The sequence below is a fragment of the Pleurodeles waltl genome, chromosome 7, assembly GCF_031143425.1.
Source record: "Pleurodeles waltl isolate 20211129_DDA chromosome 7, aPleWal1.hap1.20221129, whole genome shotgun sequence".
NCBI classification, from domain to species: domain Eukaryota; kingdom Metazoa; phylum Chordata; class Amphibia; order Caudata; family Salamandridae; genus Pleurodeles; species Pleurodeles waltl.
In genome coordinates, this window is record NC_090446.1 from 995,234,455 (window position 1) to 995,258,710 (window position 24,256).

A 24,256-nucleotide genomic window follows, 5' to 3' on the forward strand; every position below is an offset into this window, starting at 1 on the left:
TAGATGTCGAATTGAGGTGAAGCAAGACATGTTAGCACAATAGCAAAGGCATAAGATGAACAGTATTAAAAAAGGTAGAAAGGAGCAGACATAGTGATGGATAAAAAAGGGCATTAAGTAGTGAAAACAATAATGCAATGTGAAACTAGAGAGGCATTGAAGAGACTGAATGGGGACCTTAACGCTGGTAGTCCTGCAGGTCCTCTGCAGTTTTTAAAAAAAAAATGCTTTCGGCTAGTTAGTCTTGTTTACTATGTTTTATACTTGTACGATCACTGTTTGCTGGGATCACTCCATTCTCTTTCCCTGGTGGTCTGCCTGGGTGCTCCTTCTTTCTTTCTTTCCCCTATATGCTCCACGGTCCAGGTTTCTTTCATGGAAAAAGCAAACTATTTTTTTTTACTATATCCGCCCTCAATCTTTGGTCCCCTCTATTATCTTCATACTAGAGGGTGCATTTTTTGTCAGCCCGTGCTCTAGTGTTTCATGCCTCACATAATCAGCAGACCGTCCCTGGCCTTTTAAAGGACGGCTACCGCATAGAAATCCAACAGGCGCATCAAATGCATCCCTGTCTTTACAAGTCTTTGATGTAGTCTCCCTCTGAGCAGAAAATAACTGGAAATGCAGATTTTGGTGCTGAACGCACTAAACTTTGAAAGTTACACACCATTTTTTGTAAAATAATTGTATCTGAAGCTATTTGGTTGTACTTGCTGAAATCAAATCCCCGAGGTGTCGGTTTATCGGGTGCAATAAATATCACAGCCGCTTGCAATCCACCTATGCTTCCTGTCTCTTTTCCACTCAACTCTAACAGGCAGCTACTCCTAGGGAGACCGTGCATTTAACAAAGTCATCTCCCTGCAGTCACATCTCCTGGCAGATCACCGTAAGTGTTTGGAAGTCCATGGAGAGCACCTATTTCACTTCTCCGTCCCACTATGCCCAAGCGTGCAGTATTTAGTTAACAGGACTGGTTTTCCATGATTAAGAGATTGAGATTAAACAGCTTTTTACACCTACGTTTTGTTGCTGACTTCTGACTCACATCTAAATTATTTAACATTTGGTAGTGATTTAAGGGTGCCTTGGCTTAAGCCAGGGACACATCCAGTTAATTCGGCCATAAGGACTGACAGGCAAAGAGGCCAACAATCTAAAGAATACCCACATCACTGTTGTGAATGCTACATAACCAAAAGACATTAAATAGATTGGACAGTCACTGAATACCTGTTGAGTTGGGTAGAGGTTATGAATTCAAGATCAGAAACAGAAAGAAATCAATAGCAGAAGACATCTGTAACACTACATTGGAGAGAAAAAAACATGGAGGGATCAAGCTGTACTTATCCTGCTTTAGCAAACCTTGCAACGCCTAGATAAAATATCTTCAATTTGTGATAGGTTTTCACTATGGTTGACCTGTTTTTTTATTTATTTTTTACACTAGATAGCATTGATGATCCACATGGAGTACCTGTTATGTATGACAGAAATATGCATGCTGCCCACGGAGCATGTTTTTCTAGTTTTTGGTACTACTGGACCCAGGTACAGTGAAAGCAGAAAAGGTTGATCTGACAAAGGAAGGCAGAATTAAAGTACTATTTGGGTGGCTTATACAAAAACAAGTTGTTAGACTTTTCATCCTTGTCGTGGTCTCCCTTAACTTTTTGCCTCTGTTCCCCAGGTTATTGATGTGTGCTGGACTCTGGTTTTGCTGTTTTTATTACTCTGGGCACTTTACCACTGCGAACCAGTGCTAAAGTGCAAGTGCTCCTGTTTAAAATGTGTATGCAATTGGTTCTCCATGATTGGCATATTTGTTTTACTGTTAAGTCCCTAGTAAAGTGCACTAGAGTTGCCCTGGGCCTGTAAATCAAATGTTACTAGTGGGCCTGCAGCACTGGTTGTGCCACCCACACAAGTAACCCTGTAATCATGTCTCAGACCTGCCACTGCAGTGTGTGTGTGTATTTTTACACTGTAAATTCGACTTGGCAAGTGTACCCACTTGCCAGGCCTAAACCTTCCCTTTTCTTACATGTAAGGCACCCCTAAGATAGGCCCTAGGTAGCCCCAAGGGCAGGGCGCAGTGTATGGATAAGGTAGGACATATAGTAATGTGGTTTATATGTCCTGACAGTGAAATACTGCCAATTTCGTTTTTCACTGTTGCAAGGCCTGTCTCTCTCATAGGATAATATGGGGGCTACCTTTAAATATGATTAAAGTGTAGATTCGCCTAGAGAGTAGATGGACATGTGGAGTTTGCGGTCCCTGAACTCACAATTTAAAAATACATCCTTTAGTAAAGTTGGTTTTGAGATTGTGTGTTTGAAAATGACACTTTTAGAAAGTGAGCATTTTCTTGCTTAAACCATTCTGTGACTCTGCCTTGTTTGTGGATTCCCTGTCTGGATCAGTTTGACAGTTGGGTTGTTTTTCACGTCACACTAGACAGTGACACAAAGGGAGCTGGGCTGTAGCCTGCATTTCCTAATTAGCCATCTCTGCTAGGAGGGAGGGGTGGAGTGGTCACTCATCTGAAAGGACTGTGCCTGCCTCTGACAATGCAGACTCCAACCCCCTGGTGTGTGTCTGAGGCCTTGCCTGGGCAAGGCAGGATTTCACAAGTAGGTGTGAGTCCCCTTTGAAGAAAGGTGACTTCAAAGACTAAAATGGGTATAAGAAGGGCACCCAAATCTACAGACTTTAGAAACACTTCTGGATCCAAGAGGAACCTCTGCCTGGAGAAGAGCTGAATAGCTGAGGAAGAAGAGCTGCCCTGCCTGTGACTGTGCTTTGTGGAGCTAACCTGCAGTTGCTGCTTCTGCCAGAGTAAGAGGGCAAAGACTGGACTTTGTGTGCCTTCCATCTTGAGAAGAAATCTCCAAGGGCTTGATCTAGAGCTTGCCTCCTGTTGTTTGAAGTCTCAGGGACAGCAAAGACTTCTCTCTGCCAGCACCTGGAGTCTCTGGAGAGACTCCTACTCTGCCCTGTGGTGCCCATCCAGTTCCTGGGACCCTGAAAGGAGAAGCTGGCAGCCTAAAGACAAGAAAAATCGACGCACAGAGCACCGTGCGGGGAAAAGATTTACGCAAATCCGATCTGTGGCTGAAAAAACGACACGCCGCCGGCTCTGCAGCTGAGAAACTACGCTCGCAGGAAACGCGACCGAAAAATCGACGCACGGAGCAGGAGAAACGACGTGCAGCATCGCTGACGGAGGCTGGGAGATCACAACCTGCGCTGCGGGGATTTTCGGATCATCGTGCGGCTGGATTTTTGACTCAAGTACCGCCGTGCGGAGTTATTTTTGACGCACACCTGCCCGTGCAGGGTTATTTTTGATGCACACCTTGTACATTTTCACTCTAGCAGCGCTAGTGTGTTTTTAAAACTACTTAAAGACTCTTTTTGCATTTTTTTGATAACTTGACTTGTGTATGGTGGATTTTTTGTCGTTTTGGTCTTGTTTTGTTTAGATAAATATTTCCTATTTTTCTAAACTGGTGTTGTGTAATTTTGTAGTGTTTTCATTAAGTTACTGTGTGTGTTGGTACAAATACTTTACACCTAGCACTCTGAAGTTAAGCCTACTGTTCTGCCAAGCTACCAAGGGGGTAAGCAGGGGTTAGCTGAGGGTGATTCTCTTTTACCCTGACTAGAGTGAGGGTCCTTGCTTGAACAGGGGGTAACCTGACTGTCAACCAAAGACCCCATTTCTAACACAAGTCATCAGCAAATACTGCACACTTGGGATGTTCCCAAACAAATACATATACACATCGAGGGCCTGATTTTGATTTCCGTGTACGTTACTCACAAACTAGAATGATATCCCGTTCACCTTATTACAAGTGCATTACATCCCATACTACTTGTAATAAGGTGACAGGCTATCTGTAATATTTGTGATGGAGTATGGGTCTGCCAAACTCTTAATGAGGCCCCAAGTCTGGTTCAGTAAATGGCTTTGTAGTGTCAGTAAGGCTTACTTAACTGCTTCCTTTTTCATCTTTATTGTATGTGCGAGGAAACGCTGCAATTCTGCAGCCCATTCTGGGCTTAAGGGATGGTCCACTATTGGAGCTGTGCTGACCTTTGTGCTGCTGCTGACTTTCATACCATTTGTGGAGGGTGAGTGACACCTGCAGTGCTATTGTAGATACTGCCTATTTTTGCACTGCCTTCGATGCCATGGTTGAGTGCGACAAGTTGCTCCTGCCTCAGCTGTCTGTGGCTCTGATCCTTCAGCTAAAAGTACATCTACAAAATACCATTTTGGAGACACTCCCAAAGCCCAATTGTTAGACCTGACAGCCTAAGGGTTTACTTTTTGCCTGCCTCCCTCCACTTTTCTTTATGACTATGCAGACTTTAACATTGCTAACCAGTGCTAAAGTGCATATGCTCTCTCCCACATTGGTTCATTCCCAATTTTTGAGTCCCTAGTAAAGAGCACTACATGTGCCCAGGGCCTGTAACTTGAATGCTACTAGCGGGCCAGTAGCACATAAGTAACCCCTTAACCATGTCACAGGTCTGCCATTGCAAGGCCTGTGTGTGCTGTTTCACTGCCACCTTGACTTGGCATTTAGAAAGTACTTGCCAAGCCTTAAACTCCCCTTTTTTTACATATAAGTCACCCCTAAGGTAGGCCCTAGGTAACCCACAGGGCTGGGTGCTATGTTGGTAAAAAGCTGAACATGTACATGTGTGTTTTATGTGTCCTGGTAGTGGAAAACTCCTAAATTCGACTTCCACTACTGTGAGGCCAGCTCCTTTCATATGATAGCATTAGGGTTACCCTCATATACTGTTTGAGTGGTAGATCCTGATCAGAAAGGGGTAACCAGGCCCTATTTAGTACGGCCAGAATGGTAATACAAAATCCTGCTTATTGGTGAGGTTGGATTTTGTATTACTGTTTTAGAAATGCCACTTTTAGAATGTGAGCATTTCTCTGCACTTAAAATCCATCTGTGCCTTACAGCCTGTCTCCAGTCAACGTCTGGGCTGGGTTGGTCGACAGCTTACTTGTGCATTTCACCCAGACAATCACAAACACAGGATACTCAGTCACACCTGCACTCATCTGCATACTGAATGGGTCTTCCTGGGTTGGGAGGGTGGAGGGCCTGACACTTACATTTCAAAGGCTAGTGGCCTGTCCTCACACAGTGGACTGCCAAACCCTACCTGGGACCCTGGCAGACAGACCTATACCCAAAGGGGACCTTGTGCACTTCAAAAACCACTCTTTGAAGTCTCCCCCACTTCAAAGGTATTCTGGGGAATATAAACCGGGTCTCTAACCCCACCAACTCAGAAACTTCTGGACCTGAACCTGCAACCTGTCAAGAGGAACTGCCTGGCTGCCCAAAGGACTCATTTGGACTGCTTTGCTGTTAAGGTTTGCTGCCCTGGTTCCCTCTGCCTTTGCTGAGAAGTGCTCTCCAAGGGCTTGGATTGTTTTCTGAAGGCTCAGGGCCAAAAAAGACTTCATCTCTTCAAGGAACTTCTTGGGCACCGAAAAATCGACACATACAGCCTGCCCTGCAACGAGAAAATCACCGCACAGTCAAATCGGAACGACGCAGCCCGACATCCTGAGGGAAGATCGATGCAGTGACTACATTGCAAGCAGAAATTTGACGCACAGCCGAGCCAGAACGACGCAGCCTGACTTCCTGAGTGAAGAATCGACGCGGCCCTGCTGTGCGACAGAAAATTAGCTGCATCGCATACTGGATCAACGCAACGCCTGTAACTTCTTCCTGCACGCCCAGGATTTTCCCCACATCGTCCCTGGGTGTCCAAAGATCCAAGACTGCACACAGGAAATCAACACAAAGCACCTTTGCAGCGTGGAAAGAAATTACGCATCCTCTGTGCTGAGTTGGAAAATCGGACACCCACCTTATTTTTCCACGCATCTCCTCCTCTGCAGTCTCCGTGTGTGGTAATTTTTATGCACACCGGGTACTTTGTGCAAACAAAAGACAACTGTTGATTTCTAAGATTTAAGACTCTTTTTTAAACTTGCAAAAGTGATCTCTCAACTTGTGCTTATTGAATCTTTATTGTTTTGACCTTAATTTAACCAGATAAATATCTTATATTTTTCTAAACCTGTGTGGTGTATTTTTGTGGAGTTTTCACTGTGTTACTCTATCACTTATTGCACAAATACTTTACACATTGTCTTAAGTTAGGCCTGACTGCTCAGTGCCAAGCTACCAGAGGTTGGGCACAGGATAATTTGGATTGTGTGCGACTTACCCTGACTAGGCTTGTGGTCCCTATTTGGACAAGGGTTTATACCTCTGCCAACTAGAGATCTCATTTCTAACACTAATGTATAATGAAATCTCAGTAAACAAATTTATTATTGGATAGGCTTCTGGCCACAACCTCACCCTGTGTACCCACTCCCTACATCTCTGGAGAATGGGGACAAGAGTGGTGTGTTACAAAGGTTTTAAAAATCTGCTAAAGTGCAAGCTCACCTCCTGGATCTTGACGAGTGATAGACTCCAGTGTTGAGAAGAGGAGGCCGCAGGTGAGGGCTGGGTCAGGCATTCCACCATCTGGTAAGCTGTAAAAGAGAGCATGGGCCTGGTACAGCGTTGTGGCCAAAAGCTCTACTAAAGAACATACCTGCGCTTTTATACTTGCACCTGTAGAAGATAAGACAAGCCACACATAAGTAAATTAATACAAAATATTTTGCAGCTGGGATCAGGCTGACATTTAATTTTAGAAACATCTTGCTAGAGAAACTTGTATGCCCAGTAGTAGTGTTGCATAATGCTACATGTAAGTCACTGGCTTCAAATGGTCGATCACTGGTTTTGGTTCTTTGGCCAGGGGACTGCAAATATTGTACTTCGTCAAACAGAAATGGATATGTAAAGAGCGCATGTGACCCTCAAAGAAACTGGGGTCAATACATTTAGACCACATTTATTTATGGGGTTGGAGGTGGCAGGGGACATATATATGCATTCCTATAAAACAAGTTTGACATCACTATGAAAAGCAAGCCTGTAAAACAGATTTTATATTACTTTACAGACAGACCAAGATCATCTACGATTACATATGTGTTCCCAGAAACACATACCCATTTCAAGAACTGTGTAGTGCATTACAATAATTAAGAGAGATCTGGGGTTGTTTTGATCCATTTCAGGTATTCTTAGTGTAACTATTACATTCTAATAGCTTTGATAGCTAGGGATAGGTGTATTTACAGTGCTATTTATGCTAAGACTCACACACAGCTGTAATCAAAATCAGTGAGACTGCTGAACACTCTAGTAAGTTTAGGGAGACATGGACTTTCTTCATAAACCTGTTGGCATACACATGCCCTGCTGGCCTTCACCCAGTAATTTTTCACACTTGAAGAACATCTGCAACAAAATTGAGTAATACATTTCTCTCTTAAAACAACACTGAAATTTGTGCGTGTTAAGTCTCAAAATACTGCACAGAAATACAGTCCAAAATAAACCGCCACATTATATTACATTATTCCAAATGCCCATTCCCACATTTCCTCGTTTCTTGCCAGTGTGCCCTTCTGGCCATCCACTGTGTCTGTAAATAGCAACACTCAAAATTCAGTGCACACAGGCCCCCAACTAACACTGGTGGCTTGAATTAGCTTAGTGACAACCCTGTGTTTGCCTTCATCTCATACTAGGTTCTTCAGTGGAGAATCCACTACCCTAAAACTACTCAGATTGATAGATTGAGAAAAAATCTACAAGGGCCTTGGCTACATTAGCATTTTGGCCATAATAATTAAACCCTTGACCAATAGTGGTAGTGATTTTCAAAACTCAACACATGCATTCAGGGACCTCATGGCTGCTTTCAGAGTCCCAGCTTTGAGGTAGTCTCAAGAACGTTCACTCTCAAATGTCAAAATGTGTGCCTACCGGGCAGGAGGGGAAGGATGTCCCTCATATCACTCTACATTCTCAAGACTTCAGCAAATGGTTCATTACACACTGCAAATAAAGTAAGGGAGAGTGGACAACACAAGGTTGCCAGTAGGCACTCAGGCTGTTGGATCAGAGTACAATAAAGGGATTCACTTAACTAAGTCCCTCATAACTCCCATTAGCCCGAGCACCACCGTTAAGAGCTGCTGTGAACACTTTTTCTAAGTCGACAAACAAGATCACGGATGACATACCGCATGATCCCCTACAGAATTCTGAAAAGTGTTTTTGCTGTTTCGAGTTGAAATAAACCCATTCTAATCCTGGTAGATTAGTGTAAACAGCAATACGAAGAGACTTCTAACTAGAATTTAGCTTTTATTTAATTTTACAATCCAAGTTCAGCAAAGATAACGGCGTAAATGAGGCCCTATTCAAAGTGTTGCAGTGTGGCTTGGGCAGTGACAAGATTCTGACTTACTCCAAAAAGCAGACCCATTCCAATCTTGGTCATTCACGGGTTCATGAGGTCCACTTATGTCTGATAAAAGGCAACTGGTATGCATTCTGTCCCAGGAGATTTCCCATTTCATTTAGGGCTTCTCTCCCTTGTAGCTCAGAGTGGGTTATCCCCGGATTTTAATGATTCTTGTGAAACCAGTCGTGGGGATGTTGTATTTAAGCTGGAGTCTATTGCATCCGGTGTTGGCATATCTCATTACCAATAAAGATCAGTGTAATAGTGCAGAACTGCATTCCTGATCCCCTTTTGACTGTGCACTACATATCCTTGCCAGTTCCTCAACTGCATTAAGAGTATGCTTCTCAGCTCAGGCTTATTCAAAGAGGCCAGTAGACCAGACTGCACCAGTAGGTGCCTTCCATATATTAAATGTGACTGAGACCCCTTAGTTTTCCTATGAGCGGGGAATTTTTTCATTTTGCCCATTATTGTTTGTTGACATTAGGGGGACTTCCATTGCCCTCTGCTCTGGTTTGTACAGTTTTCTATTCAGTTTTGTCAGTTCCTAATATAGGGGGTTATTACAACTTTGGAGGAGGTGTTAATCCGTCCCAAAAGTGACGGTAAAGTGAGGGATATACCACCAGCCGTATTACGAGTTCCATAGGATATAATGGACTCGTAATACGGCTGGTGGTATATCCGTCACTTTACCGTCACTTTTGGGACGGATTAACACCTCCTCCAAAGTTGTAATAACCCCCATAGTGTCTTTTCAACTACTACTACTGCATTGATGCAGTGGCCCCAACTACAACTCTAAATGCCTCCAGTTGGCAAAGCTATCTTTGGCAGTGGAAGACGGGGGATTAGCTCTCCCCAATATGAGGGTGTATTATGAAGCAGCAGTGTTGGATTGGGTGTTAAGAGCAGCGCAAAAGCCAAAACATAATTTTTATTTTAATCAGATACTGCTAGAAACTAACGTTCAACTTTCACGCTTCTTGAAAAGATGATCTTGAAATTCCCTCACTTACCAAAAAGGGTCAGATATAAATCACCGGTTATGATTCAATTAACCATAATACAGATAAAGGACAAGTATCAAATTAATAAAGCATACTCGTTTTTACGAGTAAGGTATTTTTGGCTTATAGGAGTGGAGTTAACTCAAAGTAATATACAGCAATGAGAAGCACTGAGCCTTATGACTCTAGAGGATTTCTATCTGGCAGATCGGTTGAAAACATGGGCACAGTGTGTAAGGGGGACAAGTGATATTCCAGTTCATTTAAAATGTTCATATTGTCAAATTGTGCACTCCTTATATTCAGTTTGACAATCATCGAATGGTGCTAATAAAGCTATAGCTCAAGCATTTTATGAGAACGAATTAGGTATTGGTAAATGGTAGAAACTACTTCAGGATGCAAAGTTAACCAAGGTAATTTCCCAGCTCCTGCCGCAAATAGCCAATATGACAGGATACAAGATAGAGATGCAGCATTGGAGAAAGCATAACAAAGTGTCGCATAAAGCGCTTAAAGGCGCCAATTTTAAAAGGATTACTCTGTTCTCTAAGTGGTTGTTACACTATACCCCTGCTAAGATAAAAGAAATGTATCCAGAGACATCAGGTTTGTATCCACGTTGTCAAAAAATTCAGGGGGACTGGATACATATGTGTTTCTCTTGTGAATTTCTGGCAAAATATTGGGAGTTGATTTTTCAGAGGCTAAGCTCCTGGAAAGGCCATGGGATTGCCCCTACCCCATTAGTGGCTCTCTGGGGCATTACGCAGGATACAAACTTGTCAATTTCATGCAGACAAATGATTATAGTGGGTAATCTAATAGCGTTATCACTTATTCTCCAGGCATGGAAATCAACAGTCCTCTGGACATACATACAATGGCAGGAGAAAACGGAGTCTACCAGGGTTAAAGAAAAATGTAACGCTTAGGGGGTAGGAACTATGAGAAGATAAAAGGGGATATGGGCCAAAATGACTAACATGCTGATGAATCAAGTGGAGGGGAAGTTGAAGGTGTAAAATTAAAAGGTCTCAAATGTAAAAATGTCTATGCTATTAGCAACAAGTCTAGTATTAATGTAAAAGGTAATGTCATGAGCTGGGCGAATGTATGTCATTTAAGTTTTCAACTGCGGAAAATAAAATATTTTAAAAATAACAACAACAAAAAAACTCTAAATGCCTCAAACTGAGTTTTAGAGGCAGTGTACTATTTCTCCCTAAAGTAGTTATGGATGGTCTCCCTTAGGAAGGCTCCAAGTACCTTCCAGCATAGTTCTTCAAGAGGGGATTGCTTGGAGCTGCCCCATCTTATGCCTAGAAGAAGACTATTATGGTCGGACATTGTACAACCAAAATACTCTAAAAACACCACATAGGGGCAGCGGATTGTCAAGAGCAGTATTCGGTCAAATCTTACATGCAGTTCATTAATAGGGGAAAAGAAAGTGTATTCCCCGTTTCCCTCGCAGCACGGCTTCTGTATATCTCTACAAGTTCACAGTTTAATATACACTTAACCGCTTCTGTGCCTTGGACGAGGTCACCTCGTCCAAGGCTACAGTTCCCCTGTGCCTTGGACGAGGTCACCTCGTCCAAGGCACAGGAGAACTTGGGGGAGCGCTAGCACGCCCCCCGTGCACCTCCCTCCCCCCCCAAGGCGGGGATGGAAGGGGAAGACCTTCCCCTTCTACCCCCGACCCCCCCCCCCACCCCCCCCTGTGACGTCAGCGCGCGAGCGCGCGCTGATTTGTTACAGGGGCCTCCCCCATGATTGAAAGAGAAATGCAAAGCATTTATTTTAGGCCATTTATACCCCCCCCCCCCCGGGGACAGAAACCACTAGGCACCGGGGATTTGTTTTTTGGCGCCAATGTCACGCAGGGGGAGCGACCCCGTAGGCAAGGGTCTCTCCCGGGCGGGGGGGGGGGGTCAAATTTATTTTAGGGCATTTCTCCCCCCCCCCCCGGGGCCGGCTGAGCTAGAGGCCAAACTCCACAGGTAGGCACTTTGCAAAAAACACCTCTGTTTTCTTTCAAACATTTGGATGTGTCCACGTTGCGCTTTGGGGCGTTTCCTGTCGCGGGTGCTAGGCCTACCCACACAAGTGAGGTGTCATTTTTATCGGGAGACTTGGGGGAACTCTGGGTGGAAGGAAATTTGTGGCTCCTCTCAGATTCCAGAACTTTCTGCCACAGAAATGTGAGGAACATGTGTTTTTTTAGCCAAATTTTGAGGTTTGCAAAGGATTCTGGGTAACAGAACCTGGTCCGAGCCCCACAAGTCACCTCATCTTGGATTCCCCTAGGTCTCTAGTTTTCAGAAATGCACAGGTTTGGTAGGTTTCCCTAGGTGCCGGCTGAGCTAGAGGCCAAAATCTACAGGTAGGCACTTTGCAAAAAACACCTCTGTTTTCTTTCAAAAATTTGGATGTGTCCACGTTGCGCTTTGGGGAGTTTCCTGTCGCGGGCGCTAGGCCTACCCACACAAGTGAGGTATCATTTTTATCGGGAGACTTGGGGGAACATAGATTAGTGAAACAAGTGTTATTGCCCCTTGTCTTTCTCTACATTTTTTCCTTCCAAATATAGGAGTGTGTGTAAAAAAAGACATCTATTTGAGAAATGCCCTGTAATTCACATGCCAGTATGGTCACCCCGGAATTCAGAGATGTGCAAATAACCACTGCTCCTCAACACCTTATCTTGTGCCCTTTTTGGAAAAACAAAGGTTTTCTTGATAGCTATTTTTTACTCTTTATATTTCAGCAAATGAATTGCTGTATACCCGGTATAGAATGAAAACGCACTGCAGGGTGCAGCTCATTTATTGGCTCTGGGTTCCTCGGGTTCTTGATGAACCTACAAGCCCTATATATCCCCGCAACCAGAGGAGTCCAGCAGACGTAACGGTATATTGCTTTCGATAATCTGACATTGCAGGGAAAAGTTACAGAGTAAAACGTAGAGAAAAATTTATGTTTTCTCACCTCAATTTCAATATGTTTTCTTTTTTAGTTGTTAATTTCTGTAGGAAACCCTTGTAGGATCTACACAAATGACCCCTTGCTGAATTCAGGATTTTGTCTACTTTTCAGAAATGTTTAGGTTTCTGGGATCCAGCATTGGTTTCATGCCCATTTCTGTCACTGACTGGAAGGAGGCTGAAAGCACAAAAAATTGCAAAAATGGGGTATGTCCCAGTAAAATGCCAAAATTGTGTTGAAAAATTGGGTTTTCTGATTCAAGTCTGCCTGTTCCTGAAAGCTGGGAAGCTGCTGAGTTTAGCACCGCAAACCCTTTGTTGATGCCATTTTCAGGGGAAAAACCACAAGCCTTCTTCTGCAGCCACTTTTTCAAATATTCTTGAAAAAACGAAATTTTCACTGTATTTTGTCTAATTTCTTGGCCTCCTTCAGGGGAACCCACAAAGTCTGGGTACCTCTAGAATCCCTAGGATGTTGGAAAAAAAGGACGTAAATTTGGCTTGGTTAGCTTATGTGGACAAAAAGTTATGAGGGCCTAAGCGCGAACTGCCCCAAATAGGCAAAAAAAGGCCTGGCACAGGAGGGGGAAAAGGCCTGGCAGCGAAGGGGTTAAACAACTATTGGGCAGCTCTCTACAATCAGGTCTGCGAGTGGGGATGGAAGTAATCCAGTGCAAGTTCTAGGACACAGTCTTAGTCACTTATCAGCAGCACTGAGATATAGGGCAATTGGGCTAATTTCGAGAAGAGGTCTGAGAAAACGGTAATCTGGTCTGTATTTGGAGCATACAGATTACCTATGATAATTTCATTCCCATCTAATTGCACCGAATGACGACAAATTGACCTTTAGATCTATACGGACAGCTGCAGCAGCGAATGGTATCCCCCGCCGTACCTATATTAAAGCTCTTTCTGCATAAGAGAATTACATAATGGAAGCCCCATCCATCTACGCTGCAGTCACTCAGTTTCACAAAATGTATCTCCTGCAGGAATGTCTCAAGGGCCCTCTTTGTTTTAGGTATGAGATTTTTTAAATCTTATTTATGGAGTCCATTTCTCGGACATTCAAGGAAAAGAATATGTATCTGTTTAAACTAGTCACTGCAACATCTGTCAATTCTTGGCAGCTCAGTCACAAACAGTAACCTTTGAACTACCCCTAGGAGATCCACTCCTGGCTATTATTTCCCCTGCTCCTCCTTTTTGCCTCTTGCTCAGGCATCTGCTGGATGTGAGCTCTACCGAGCCACACTAAACTATTCTTAACTCAAGGGAAACAAATACAGCAGCCTTCTGTAAAGTTAACTGTTAAAACTTTGAGGAAATAAATATTACCTTTCCTTGCAGTTCTGACTGGAATAGACTTAAGGGGTATCCTATGTTTATTTACATCATTCGCCATCCCTCTACATCACTGATTTATTTTATATAAAATAAGTAAATATCCCACTGGATCATCATCTACTACATCCAGAGATAATGAGCGACGAGTCTTGAATTTTATCTGGTAGCCTTTCTGTTTTTGCTAATACAGTTGGCTGTTTCATTGACAGGTCCATTCTTGGGGTTACCTTCAGGTTCTCACTCTTCTCCCATAGAAAGTTTGGAATCTGAATCAGTATCCAAAAAGCAGAATGAGACCCTAATGATGTCCAGTGCCCAGATGGATTTGAGAAGGCTGATTGCTTCAAACACCCTTCTCCCTTCGCCTATGGCCTGTTTCTTCAACTGATTTTTAGTACCACAGCATTCAGCTGCTCTCCTTCTCCTCTCTTCAGGGGATTGTGGGGTCTTCCAGTTTCCTTTGTCTTTTCCTGCTCGAGCCAACCGCACACCTCCAACAGTTTGGTAAAATATTAGATTTTGTGATCCAACATGATCTTCGACTCAGCATTAAAGAACAACATGTACCACACTCCTACTCATAGGAGTTTCTTGCCCTTCACAAAGGATGCACTTTTTTACTGTACTGGTGCTGCATAGTCCAGAAAGACTGATAATGGGTTGTTTGCAATGGAGTTGACCGAGAAACCTGGCTTTCTGCTGTTATGATCCCGGTGGTGAAGAAGGTGAGCTGCCTCAGGCATATGGGAGGAGCCTAGAGGCTGGCACCTACCTGGGACCCAATGGGTCTTCTCTGGCATGAAAAACTTTGAGAGACTGTGAGGTGCCACCTACATGGACAGCCAGTATTTGAGGTGTAACAGCATGTTAAACCCCATTCCCTTCGCCCGGAAATCCTACAACTCTGATGTGGTTACATCTGCTGTGCACCTCAGATGCTTCCTTCGAGTATGCTAGAAATCGCAATGTCTGTCAGGGCAAGTACTTGTTTCAGCAAAGCGCTTGTAGTTGCGCAAATCTGGCCTACTGCCTCCTCCATTTGATTCCCTTTACCAGCTAGCTTTCTCTGGTGATAATGCCGCCGTCCCATCAATCACCACTGTGGCAGAATCTGCTTCTTCAGCATGCATGGAAGCAGCCCTTTTGCTGGTCTCATACCAGAGGGGCTACTGCCCGTCTTCCACTGGCAGAACTGCTGCTTCAGTTGCTCTATCTTAGGTCACTACAAGTGTCTATACCCAAGCGACAACATCCTCTCGAGCCACTCTGCATTGTTTAGGCTTACTTTGGCTCCACTCTCCAGGTCTACCCTAGCTCACACTGGGTGCCACCCTTCAAGGATTGCTGTCCTGTTGTTTTGAAGGTCCTGGACTCTTGCTCTAAAATCTGCAGCTAACTATGTTTGGTTCAAAGTCACCCACATGTTACTATAGTGCCTATCGGAAGACATTAATTTGCTTTCAACTTGTTGGAAGACCAGGCTGTCACAAATATGTCCATGTTGTTTTAATGTCAGACCATGCCACTGGATAAGAGTGAAAAAGCCTTGTGACAAAAATAATTGTGATCCCTTTCTGATGAATAGCACTTTGACAAATGCTTTCTAATTCTCAATCAAAAGGGGCAGCAGACAGTGTACCTCATTATAAAACTCAGCTCCCAATATCAAATGTGATCCATGCACTCCCAACAAGCCTCCTGATACCACCCTTGGTAATTCCCCCTAAAAATCAATTTATTTTTGATTGTTGGCTATGCAATGCCACACAACAATGTTTTGGGGGTGCGACAGCTTCATCATAGCAGTTTTTTTCAAATTAACATAACGCTACATACATTTCTTGCTGAATTTTGATATTATGCCATGTGCAACATTGCAAAGAAAACAGATCATACATGTCTACATTTAGCAAAAGGGGAATCAATAATAGCCGAGACATCCATTTTATGAGGTCAGCTAGCAGGCTACGCAAGAAGTGTTGTCAACATTAGTTAAGTTCAAAATACAATCACACCGTTAGAAGGGAATTAACTATTTACCAGTAAACCTGTTTTTAATGGGTGCCAAACCTTCCTTAACAATGGGGCTCTTCAACACACTGATAGCACATTGTGTGTGTTTGGGGGGGGGGGGGGGGGGGGGGTGGGAGTGAGAATTTTTCATAGCAGACGAATTGGCACTAACCATGATGTGGCTGGTTGAGCAGCTGCTGAATTGCAGATTTTCTGGCCAGAAGAAAGTCAGTGAGAGCCTGACGTGGAGAACTATCTTCCAGCAGCATAATGGAACAGAGAGCTTCAGCAACAGCCTGATCTGATACAGATGGACATTTGAGCAAAGACTTGCTCTCTTGCAGGATGGTATATCTAGCATAAAGTACAAATTGGGTGACATCAGGCTTTCAGCAGGAAAACGCGTTACATCAAGCTACATACGAAACCTGTAAGCCACAACAGAGAATAGAAAGACTTCTACAAAAATATTAACCGAGGTAAATAATTACAAGACACATTCAAAATGCTTTTGATAAATGCTTTTATCACAATTCTTTATTTTACTGGTTTGGTTGTGAGTATTTATTATTGCGCACTTAGGTCCAAGAAGTAAAGAAGGACTATACATAGAAAAGGAATGCATGACTTTCATGCAAATTTATAGAAACATGTTGAGATGACTTTACATACCAGGAAGTCATCATATTACATCGATGTGAGGAGGTTAGGTGGAGGGGATGGATGAAGCATAGAGAGAGGGAAATAAGTCAATCTGTAGTGAGATGGAAATTTTCTGAAACAAAGTAAAAATTGGGTGAACAGGTAAAACATTCCAGAGTCTTGTACCATGTCTTGAGAACTCATTTTTCTTGTGCATTGTGTTCATTTACCGGCTTGGAGCAGAGCAAAAGAGGAACTGTGAGTTGTACAAGTGAGCCAGGGACAGTGTCATCTTTAAGCAAAGTAGTCTGGTCTACTGGCACGGTGGCCCTGTCAATAACACATCGGGTTTTAAAGTGAGCTGGGAAAGGAGGCCAAAGCATTTGCTTCAGGGCTGGTGATTAGCCAAGCACGTGTGGTCGATAGAGTGTGTAGGGGGTCTGGCAGAGTAAATGTAAAGCAAGATGTGTGCCACCACCACATGCCATCAAGATAATCCTGGGTGGTGTTGCAGCCTGAAGTGTAACCACTATTTGTTTTTCAAGCTTCTGGGTCAGTCCATTGGGTCAATCCTAGTAGTGCTCATAAAGGTCGGAAGTAGTATTAAGTAAACAAAAACATGGATTTTGGGTAATTAAATAAAAACAGGTTTAAACTCCAATTGGTGGAGAAGGTGAATAAAGGATTCCCCTCTGAGCATTGAGGTGGGACTGAAGGCCTTATGAATAATTGGAATGAAAGCGGTTTTAAGGAGATTCTACCAGGGAACGCTTTAACAACTTTACCTGTACCCTGAAAAGGCAGGGAAGGAGATCTGATGAAGAACTGCTCTCTGCAACCACAATACTTGACCATATCACATCAACAATATTCTAAGCTGCAGACATCGGTCAGCTATAAGCAACACACAAGAGAGAGGACTTGTCCCATGGTAAAATGGTGTCTGGAATCATAATCTGAACACAGGACATAAGGTTTTCTCCATTTAATTAAATAAAATGTATCAACGGAGGGCTAAACCAAGTTTCATATGAATGTACAGGATTTCTACAGTTAGTCGATAAAACAGTATGTTTCAATAAAAAGAGCATAACGTTGATTTAAAATTATGGCTTTTGTCTATGCTGCTTCAACACCATCATGTACATCACTATGAGCACAAAACAGAAATATGTGCTTGATATTCCGTAGCCTCTCCTCTGAGCCCCTCACTGATCACTCATTAACAAGGGCAGTTAGATGCATGCAGCTTACCGAAAGTGTCCAGCTGCTGCAACCTGTCGTACAAGAATGGGGAAACGTGCCAGAATTGGGCTGTAGCGGGAGCTGGAAGTATCAAGCTGTAGAAGGGTGTGAAGATGGCAGCAGAGCAAATAGAGCTGTGTAGCATGCAGGTACTGCGACGCCTGCATGCAACTCCAGATCTTCTCTGGGATCTCCAAGAGCAGCTTGATCTGGGCCGCTGTGCTGTAGAACTTCTCCTGAGCTGCAGTCTGCTTCTGTGTCATGAAATACAAATATATTAAATATGTTACCAATTGTGTAACAAATGTGGTTGGAAGGAGGTGCAAAGGCATCCACTGAGAAATAAGGAAAAGACTACAGTCACTGTGTATTCTGAACTAACATGTTGCGTGTTCTCCCAACCATGACAGATTTCACAAGTTCAATGAGCAATAACTGCAGCTTTTTAGGAAATAAGGATTGTGAAACTGGAAGGATATATACTTTTTCATGCCAGTGTAATTACCAGTAGAAGAACTGAAAACAAGCTCATAAAACAGATGGGGAGACGGCTCATCATATTTTGATACAGCTATTGTGCCCCTGAATTCAGGGAGAAGACATTCTCGGAGGAGACACAAAGGAAAGTCGGGCAGGGTCTATGGCACACGCGGTCGGAGGGTGGGATTAGGCAGAAAAAGCAAGTGTACTCTTCCTAAAGTGGTCAATTAGAAAGTAGTAGTGGCTTCTATAATGCAAAAATGTAACAGTGCAACTTGACCCAGAGTTAGGGTCTCTTTCTCATCCAACAAGAAATGTACCTTTGTTTATCTCAAGGTCGATTCATTTAAATTCACATACAGACTCCATAAACTGCTTACAAAAGAACACCTACTAATAACGTTCACAACAGCACTCAACCAAGAGCGAATAATACTTCCTCTTCAAATCTTACTAATCCACGTGTTGACATGGCCCATGATTTATTTTAGGTTGAAATCAATTCTTGGCCCACAGTCATCTCGAACAAACGAGTTTCCCCACCTTCTTTAGCCAACCCAAACCCATCACATCTAAAGTTTCAAAACTCATGCAGTGGTATTGGGGTCCCTTGTGAACGCATGACTGACTTGCTTAAATGCAAGAATCTCCTGCACATTCAAAAACCAACAAAAAGCCCAAAATTTAGCACCTTTTCTATTTTTAGAACCACCAATGGCATCTCAACTAAAAAGCCTTCACTAGTACTTCGTGCAAGCAAGAGTTACAATCAAAATAATTTGTCTCACCTACAAATGCCTTGAAGGATCCACACTCAAATACCTTCAAGACAAGACTAAAGGACATCAGCCTTCCGACCCGCTACTCTGGACTAATCATGCCCTTTTTGGACTAACTCATGCCTGGACATTTGTAATGCACCCACATGCCTCGTGCTCAGAAGCAGACTAAAAACACGCCTATTCTAAGTCCCAAAGGAGCTAACTGTAACCCAACCATTGCCACAAACATTTGCTGTTACCTTAAACATGCTAAGTTAACAACGTCTGTGAATTGAACGCTCCTCTAATGTAACCTTGCATTTCTGAATTCCTTCATCCCCATTCTGGGGCCATAGCCAGTCAATGTAATCACATCCTTCCATCAGGCAACTACTTAAAGTGTATACAAGAAGTTGAGGCATACAGTGAGCCCTGTACAAAACAAACAATGCACATTAAATTCACAACTTCTTCCATTAAGAACTTGGTTTGATTACATTTACTTGGCTTTCAAAAAACCCTTAAGCAACTTCTATTTAACTGGTGCTTCATGATATAATCACAGTTAGCTCAATAAACTGCAGCTAGTGAACTTCAGTGTTTTTTTTTTCTTTAGTTTAAATGGCACTTTTCAACTGGCATTTGCACCTAACTATAGCTCCACTTTAACCTTTGTTTTCCGTGAAGACAAAAAAATTATATATCTCCCAAACCGGTGCCCTAAGATAACTATAACTTGCATCCTCGCCATGCACTGCTAATTATCCCAGATATTATATCACTGATGACATCTACGATAACATAATTGATAAAATGACCTTATTAATGAGGTAACTGTGCATGGCAGGGTTGTGAGTTATAGTTACTTGAAATAACTTTATAACAGCTGAATTTCTATGATTATGTATGTTTAAAATGTGAGCCTTACTTTAACGTTCCTGTAACTTTGTTTTTTTTAAGTGAATTCTATGTTTTTTTATTCTATTTCCTAACTATAATGACCCTGTAACCTTTGTTTTTTTTCAGTGACTATATACACATTCTCATATGATGCTGATATGAGAAGTAACCTTGTTTTGCTGCTACGCTTTACGTATTCTGTGAGGAAAGCTAGATTGTACTACTGCTGCCAAACCAAAATATATATTTTGGATGGAAAACTCTGCCATCAGCATCGTGTAGGTGGTTGCATGTCAGAATATAATTAGAATGGATTATTGTGCCAACATAAAAATTGTGTGCAAAACGACAAATGCTAACTAATTAAAAGTGAATATGTATGATTACATCAAGTGCACATGCTTTTCATATCCTGTAACTATGCTAATCAAACTCGCATGAATATATTTATGGTATTTAATCAATAAAGTTGATAATTTCATGTTTAATCATTGTTAAGAAATCACTAAGTTTCCTGAAGGTTTTTTAAGAGTATGTTACATTTTGCGGTCTGGTCGTACGAACGCTGCCTAATAGAGTGAAAATAGCTGAAATGGAAATATGCACCTCATTGATTAATGTTTATTCTGAGACCTTAGAAAGATTCTGAATAATCATATAAAACTGTACATAGAAAGAAAAGGATAGGAGTGTATCTTCACGCCAGTTGACAAGGGAACAGGTACAATCACGCACTCCCCCTCACTGAAGGCTGCTGGGAGATAATCAACCTTCACTTGCTGGCTGCTTTGCCGGCTGTGCTTATTATGCACACACACATGTTGCTGCTGAGAGCAGAGAACAGAACTTAATGTTCTGATGTCAGGTATGCAGGAGTGAACCATCTCTGAAACTCAGAATATGCTTGTGTAGTGATGTATTGGTTTGTATGTAAAAGAAGAATGCTATGACATCAGGGGCAGTGGAATGTTTGGGTAGTGGAATGTTGGGGCAGGCTCTGACTGGGTATTGGAATGTTTTCATATGAAAGGTTGGAGTTGTGCCGGTTTGGGGATGGCGAGCACATGTATCTCTGTCTGTACATTATAACTGGAAATAAACTTGTAAGGAAAGAACAAGAAGAACGAGTTACTTACCTTCGGTAACGACTTTTCTGGTGGATACATTAGCTACCTGTGGATTCCTCACCTCATGAATACTCCCATGGCGCCAGCATTCTACGGAAATCTTCTTACTAGTCTCTGCACGTCGACGAGGACGTCACTGTCTCGCACGCGACGCCGTCTGACGTCATACAGGCAATAAGAGGTCCTCGACGACGTGCGGACGTCAGTACCAATCATTTTTTACGTGCATGAGAACAACCAGGCAATGCAATGAAAGAACAAAGCAACATCCATTATATTGTAAAAATACACCACATTGTATGAATAACTGTAAATCTTTTTTATGTACATATATATATATATATATATATATATATATATAAAAAACTCTTTCTTTTAAAAATATATACACACACCAAGTATATACATAAAGATATATACACATATACCCATATATATATATAAATATATTATATATATACATCTATTGCACCCTCAAAGATCAAGAGGAGCGCACTCAAGGATTACTTGGCAAGACCATAAAGGCAACGGGGAGGCGGGTGGGACCGTGAGGAATCCACAGGTAGCTAATGTATCCACCAGAAAAGTCGTTACCGAAGGTAAGTAACTCGTTCTTCTGATGGATACAACTACCTGTGGATTCCTCACCTCATGAATAGAGTCCCAAAGCAGTACCACGCCCGGCGGTGGGTGCCTAAATGGTCAAACCAAGAAATCCTGCAGCACTGACCGTGCAAAATGGCCGTCCCTTCTAACCTCAGAATCTAAACAGTAATGTTTTGCAAAAGTGTGAAGGGACGACCAAGTTGCGGCCTTGCAGATGTCGACCACAGGAACACCTCTGGCTAAGGCCGAAGTGGCCGACTTAGCTCTGGTGGAATGAGCTCTAATGCCCTCAGGAGGATCCTTCTTTGCCAAAGAGTAACATATTTTAATGCAAAGAACAACCCACCTGGATAGTGTTCTCTTGTGGACTGCCTTTCCTCTCCTCTTGCCCACGTATCCAATAAACAGCTGATCCTCCAGCCTGAAATCCTTTGTTCTATTGATAAAGAAGCTCAACGCTCTCTTTGGATCCAGACGGTGCAGTCTTTCTTCCTCTTTGGAAGGATGAGGCGGAGGATAGAACGTGGACAAAGTAATTGCCTGAGCCAAATGGAAGGGTGAAACAACCTTCGGGAGGAAAGCAGCCTTGGTCCTCAACACCACCTTATCCCCATAAAAAGTTGTATAAGGGGGTTTTACTGATAAGGCCTGCAACTCACTCACTCTCCTTGCTGATGTTATAGCTATCAGGAAGACTGTTTTTAAAAACAAATACCTTAAGGGGCAAGAATGCATAGGTTCAAAAGGGGACCCCATAAGGAAAGTCAGGACTAAGGACAAATCCCATTGCGGCATAACGAATGGCTTTGGAGGATATTGATTTAGAAGACCTTTCAAGAATCTGATAACAATAGGGGATTTAAATAAAGATGGTTGGTCTGGAAGACATATGAAGGCTGACAAGGCCGATAAATAACCTTTAATGGTAGCCACTGCACAACCTTTCTGCGCCAGAGATAGAGCAAAAGACAAAACGTCCGATAGATGAGCTTGTAAAGGATCAATCTGCCTCTCTCCACACCACGCAACAAATTTAGACCACCTATTAGCGTAGATAGATTTAGTGGAGTGTCGCCTGGCCGCTAATATAACATCCACTACCTCAGGCGGGAGAGAGAAGGAACTCAGGTTGCCCCGTTCAATCTCCAGGCATGTAGGTGCAGACTCTGGAGGTTGGGGTGTAGAACCTGCCCCTGCGACTGCGAGAGGAGGTCTGCCCTGAAAGGGAGACGGAGCGGCGGGCACGTTGAGAGTTTGAGAAGGTCGGAGTACCACACCCTCCTTGGCCAATCCGGAGCTATTACGATTACTAGAGCCCGGTCTTGGCGAATCTTCCTCAATACTCGAGGAATCAAGGGTATGGGAGGAAACGCGTAAAGCAACTGGCCGCACCAGGTCATTTGAAACGCGTCCCCCAATGCTTCCTGCATCGGATACTGAAGGCTGCAGAACAACGGACAATGCGCGTTCTCTCGAGTGGCGAACAGATCTACCCGAGGAAACCCCCACTTCTGGAAGATTAAACGGACTTGATCTGGATGGAGACGCCACTCGTGGTCTGCCGAGAAGTGGCGACTGAGACTGTCCGCACGCACGTTCAAGACTCCGGCCAGATGGTTTGCTATCAAGCAAATCCGATGGTCCTTTGCCCAGGACCATAGTCGAAGAGCTTCTCTGCAGAGAAGGTACGACCCCACTCCTCCCTGCTTGTTTATGTACCACATCGTGGTAGTATTGTCCGTTAGGACCTGTACCGACTGACCACGAAGGGAAGGGAGGAAGGCCTTGAGAGCCAGACGTACAGCCCGTAACTCTAACAGATTGATGTGAAAAATCTGTTCCTCTGGAGACCAAAGACCTTTGATCTCCAGATCCCCCAGATGAGCTCCCCACCCTAGAGTGGAAGCATCCGTTATGACTGTGGCCACTGGTGGCGACTGCTGGAACGGTTTTCCTTGTGAAAGATTGTTGCTTGCAATCCACCACTTCAAATCCACAGCAGCATCTCTGGAGATCTTGACAGTACCCTGTAGATCCCCTCTGTGTTGAGACCACTGCCTTCGGAGGCACCACTGAAGAGCCCTCATGTGCCAGCGAGCATGCGTGACCAACAGAATGCAGGAGGCAAAAAGACCGAGCAGACGAAGGACCTTGAGGACTGGAACTACCGCTCCGTTTCGAAACATTGGAACCAAATCCTGAATATCTTGAATCCGCTGAGGCGGAGGAAAGGCCCGACCCAATGTCGTATCCAGTACTGCCCCTATGAACAGGAGGCGCTGAGAGGGCTCCAGGTGAGATTTGGGCTCGTTCACCGAAAAGCCCAGGTCGAACAACAACTGGGTTGTTGACTGCAGATGACGCAACACAAGCTCCGGGGACTTGGCTTTGATCAACCAATCGTCCAAGTAAGGGAATACTGCTATCCCCTTCCTTCTGAGCTCTGCCGCAACCACCGACATCACCTTCGTGAAGACTCGAGGTGCTGAAGTAAGACCAAACGGAAGGACCGCAAACTGGTAGTGTTGCGATCCCACCACAAACCGGAGATACTTCCTGTGTGACTTGAGTATCGGGATATGAAAGTAAGCATCCTGCAAGTCGACAGACACCATCCAGTCTTCCATGTTCAACGCCAAAAGCACCTGTGCTAGGGTCAGCATCTTGAACTTTTCCTGCTTGAG

The 24,256-nt window shown here is 43.5% G+C and overlaps 1 protein-coding gene across 4 annotated transcripts in view; it reads right to left on the reverse strand.

Moving 5' to 3' along the window:
- Positions 1-24,256, reverse strand: part of COG1 (component of oligomeric golgi complex 1) — a 132,687-nt gene that overhangs the window by 98,330 nt on the left and 10,101 nt on the right. For all 4 annotated transcript variants that reach the window (XM_069199822.1, XM_069199823.1, XM_069199820.1 and 1 more), the window contains exons 2-4: positions 17,708-17,952; positions 15,984-16,165; positions 6,522-6,692 (exon numbers count right to left, since the gene is read on the reverse strand). In XM_069199822.1, coding sequence (XP_069055923.1) covers positions 6,522-6,692; positions 15,984-16,165; positions 17,708-17,952 — 598 coding nt within the window. The remainder of the gene's footprint in view (positions 1-6,521; positions 6,693-15,983; positions 16,166-17,707; positions 17,953-24,256) is intronic.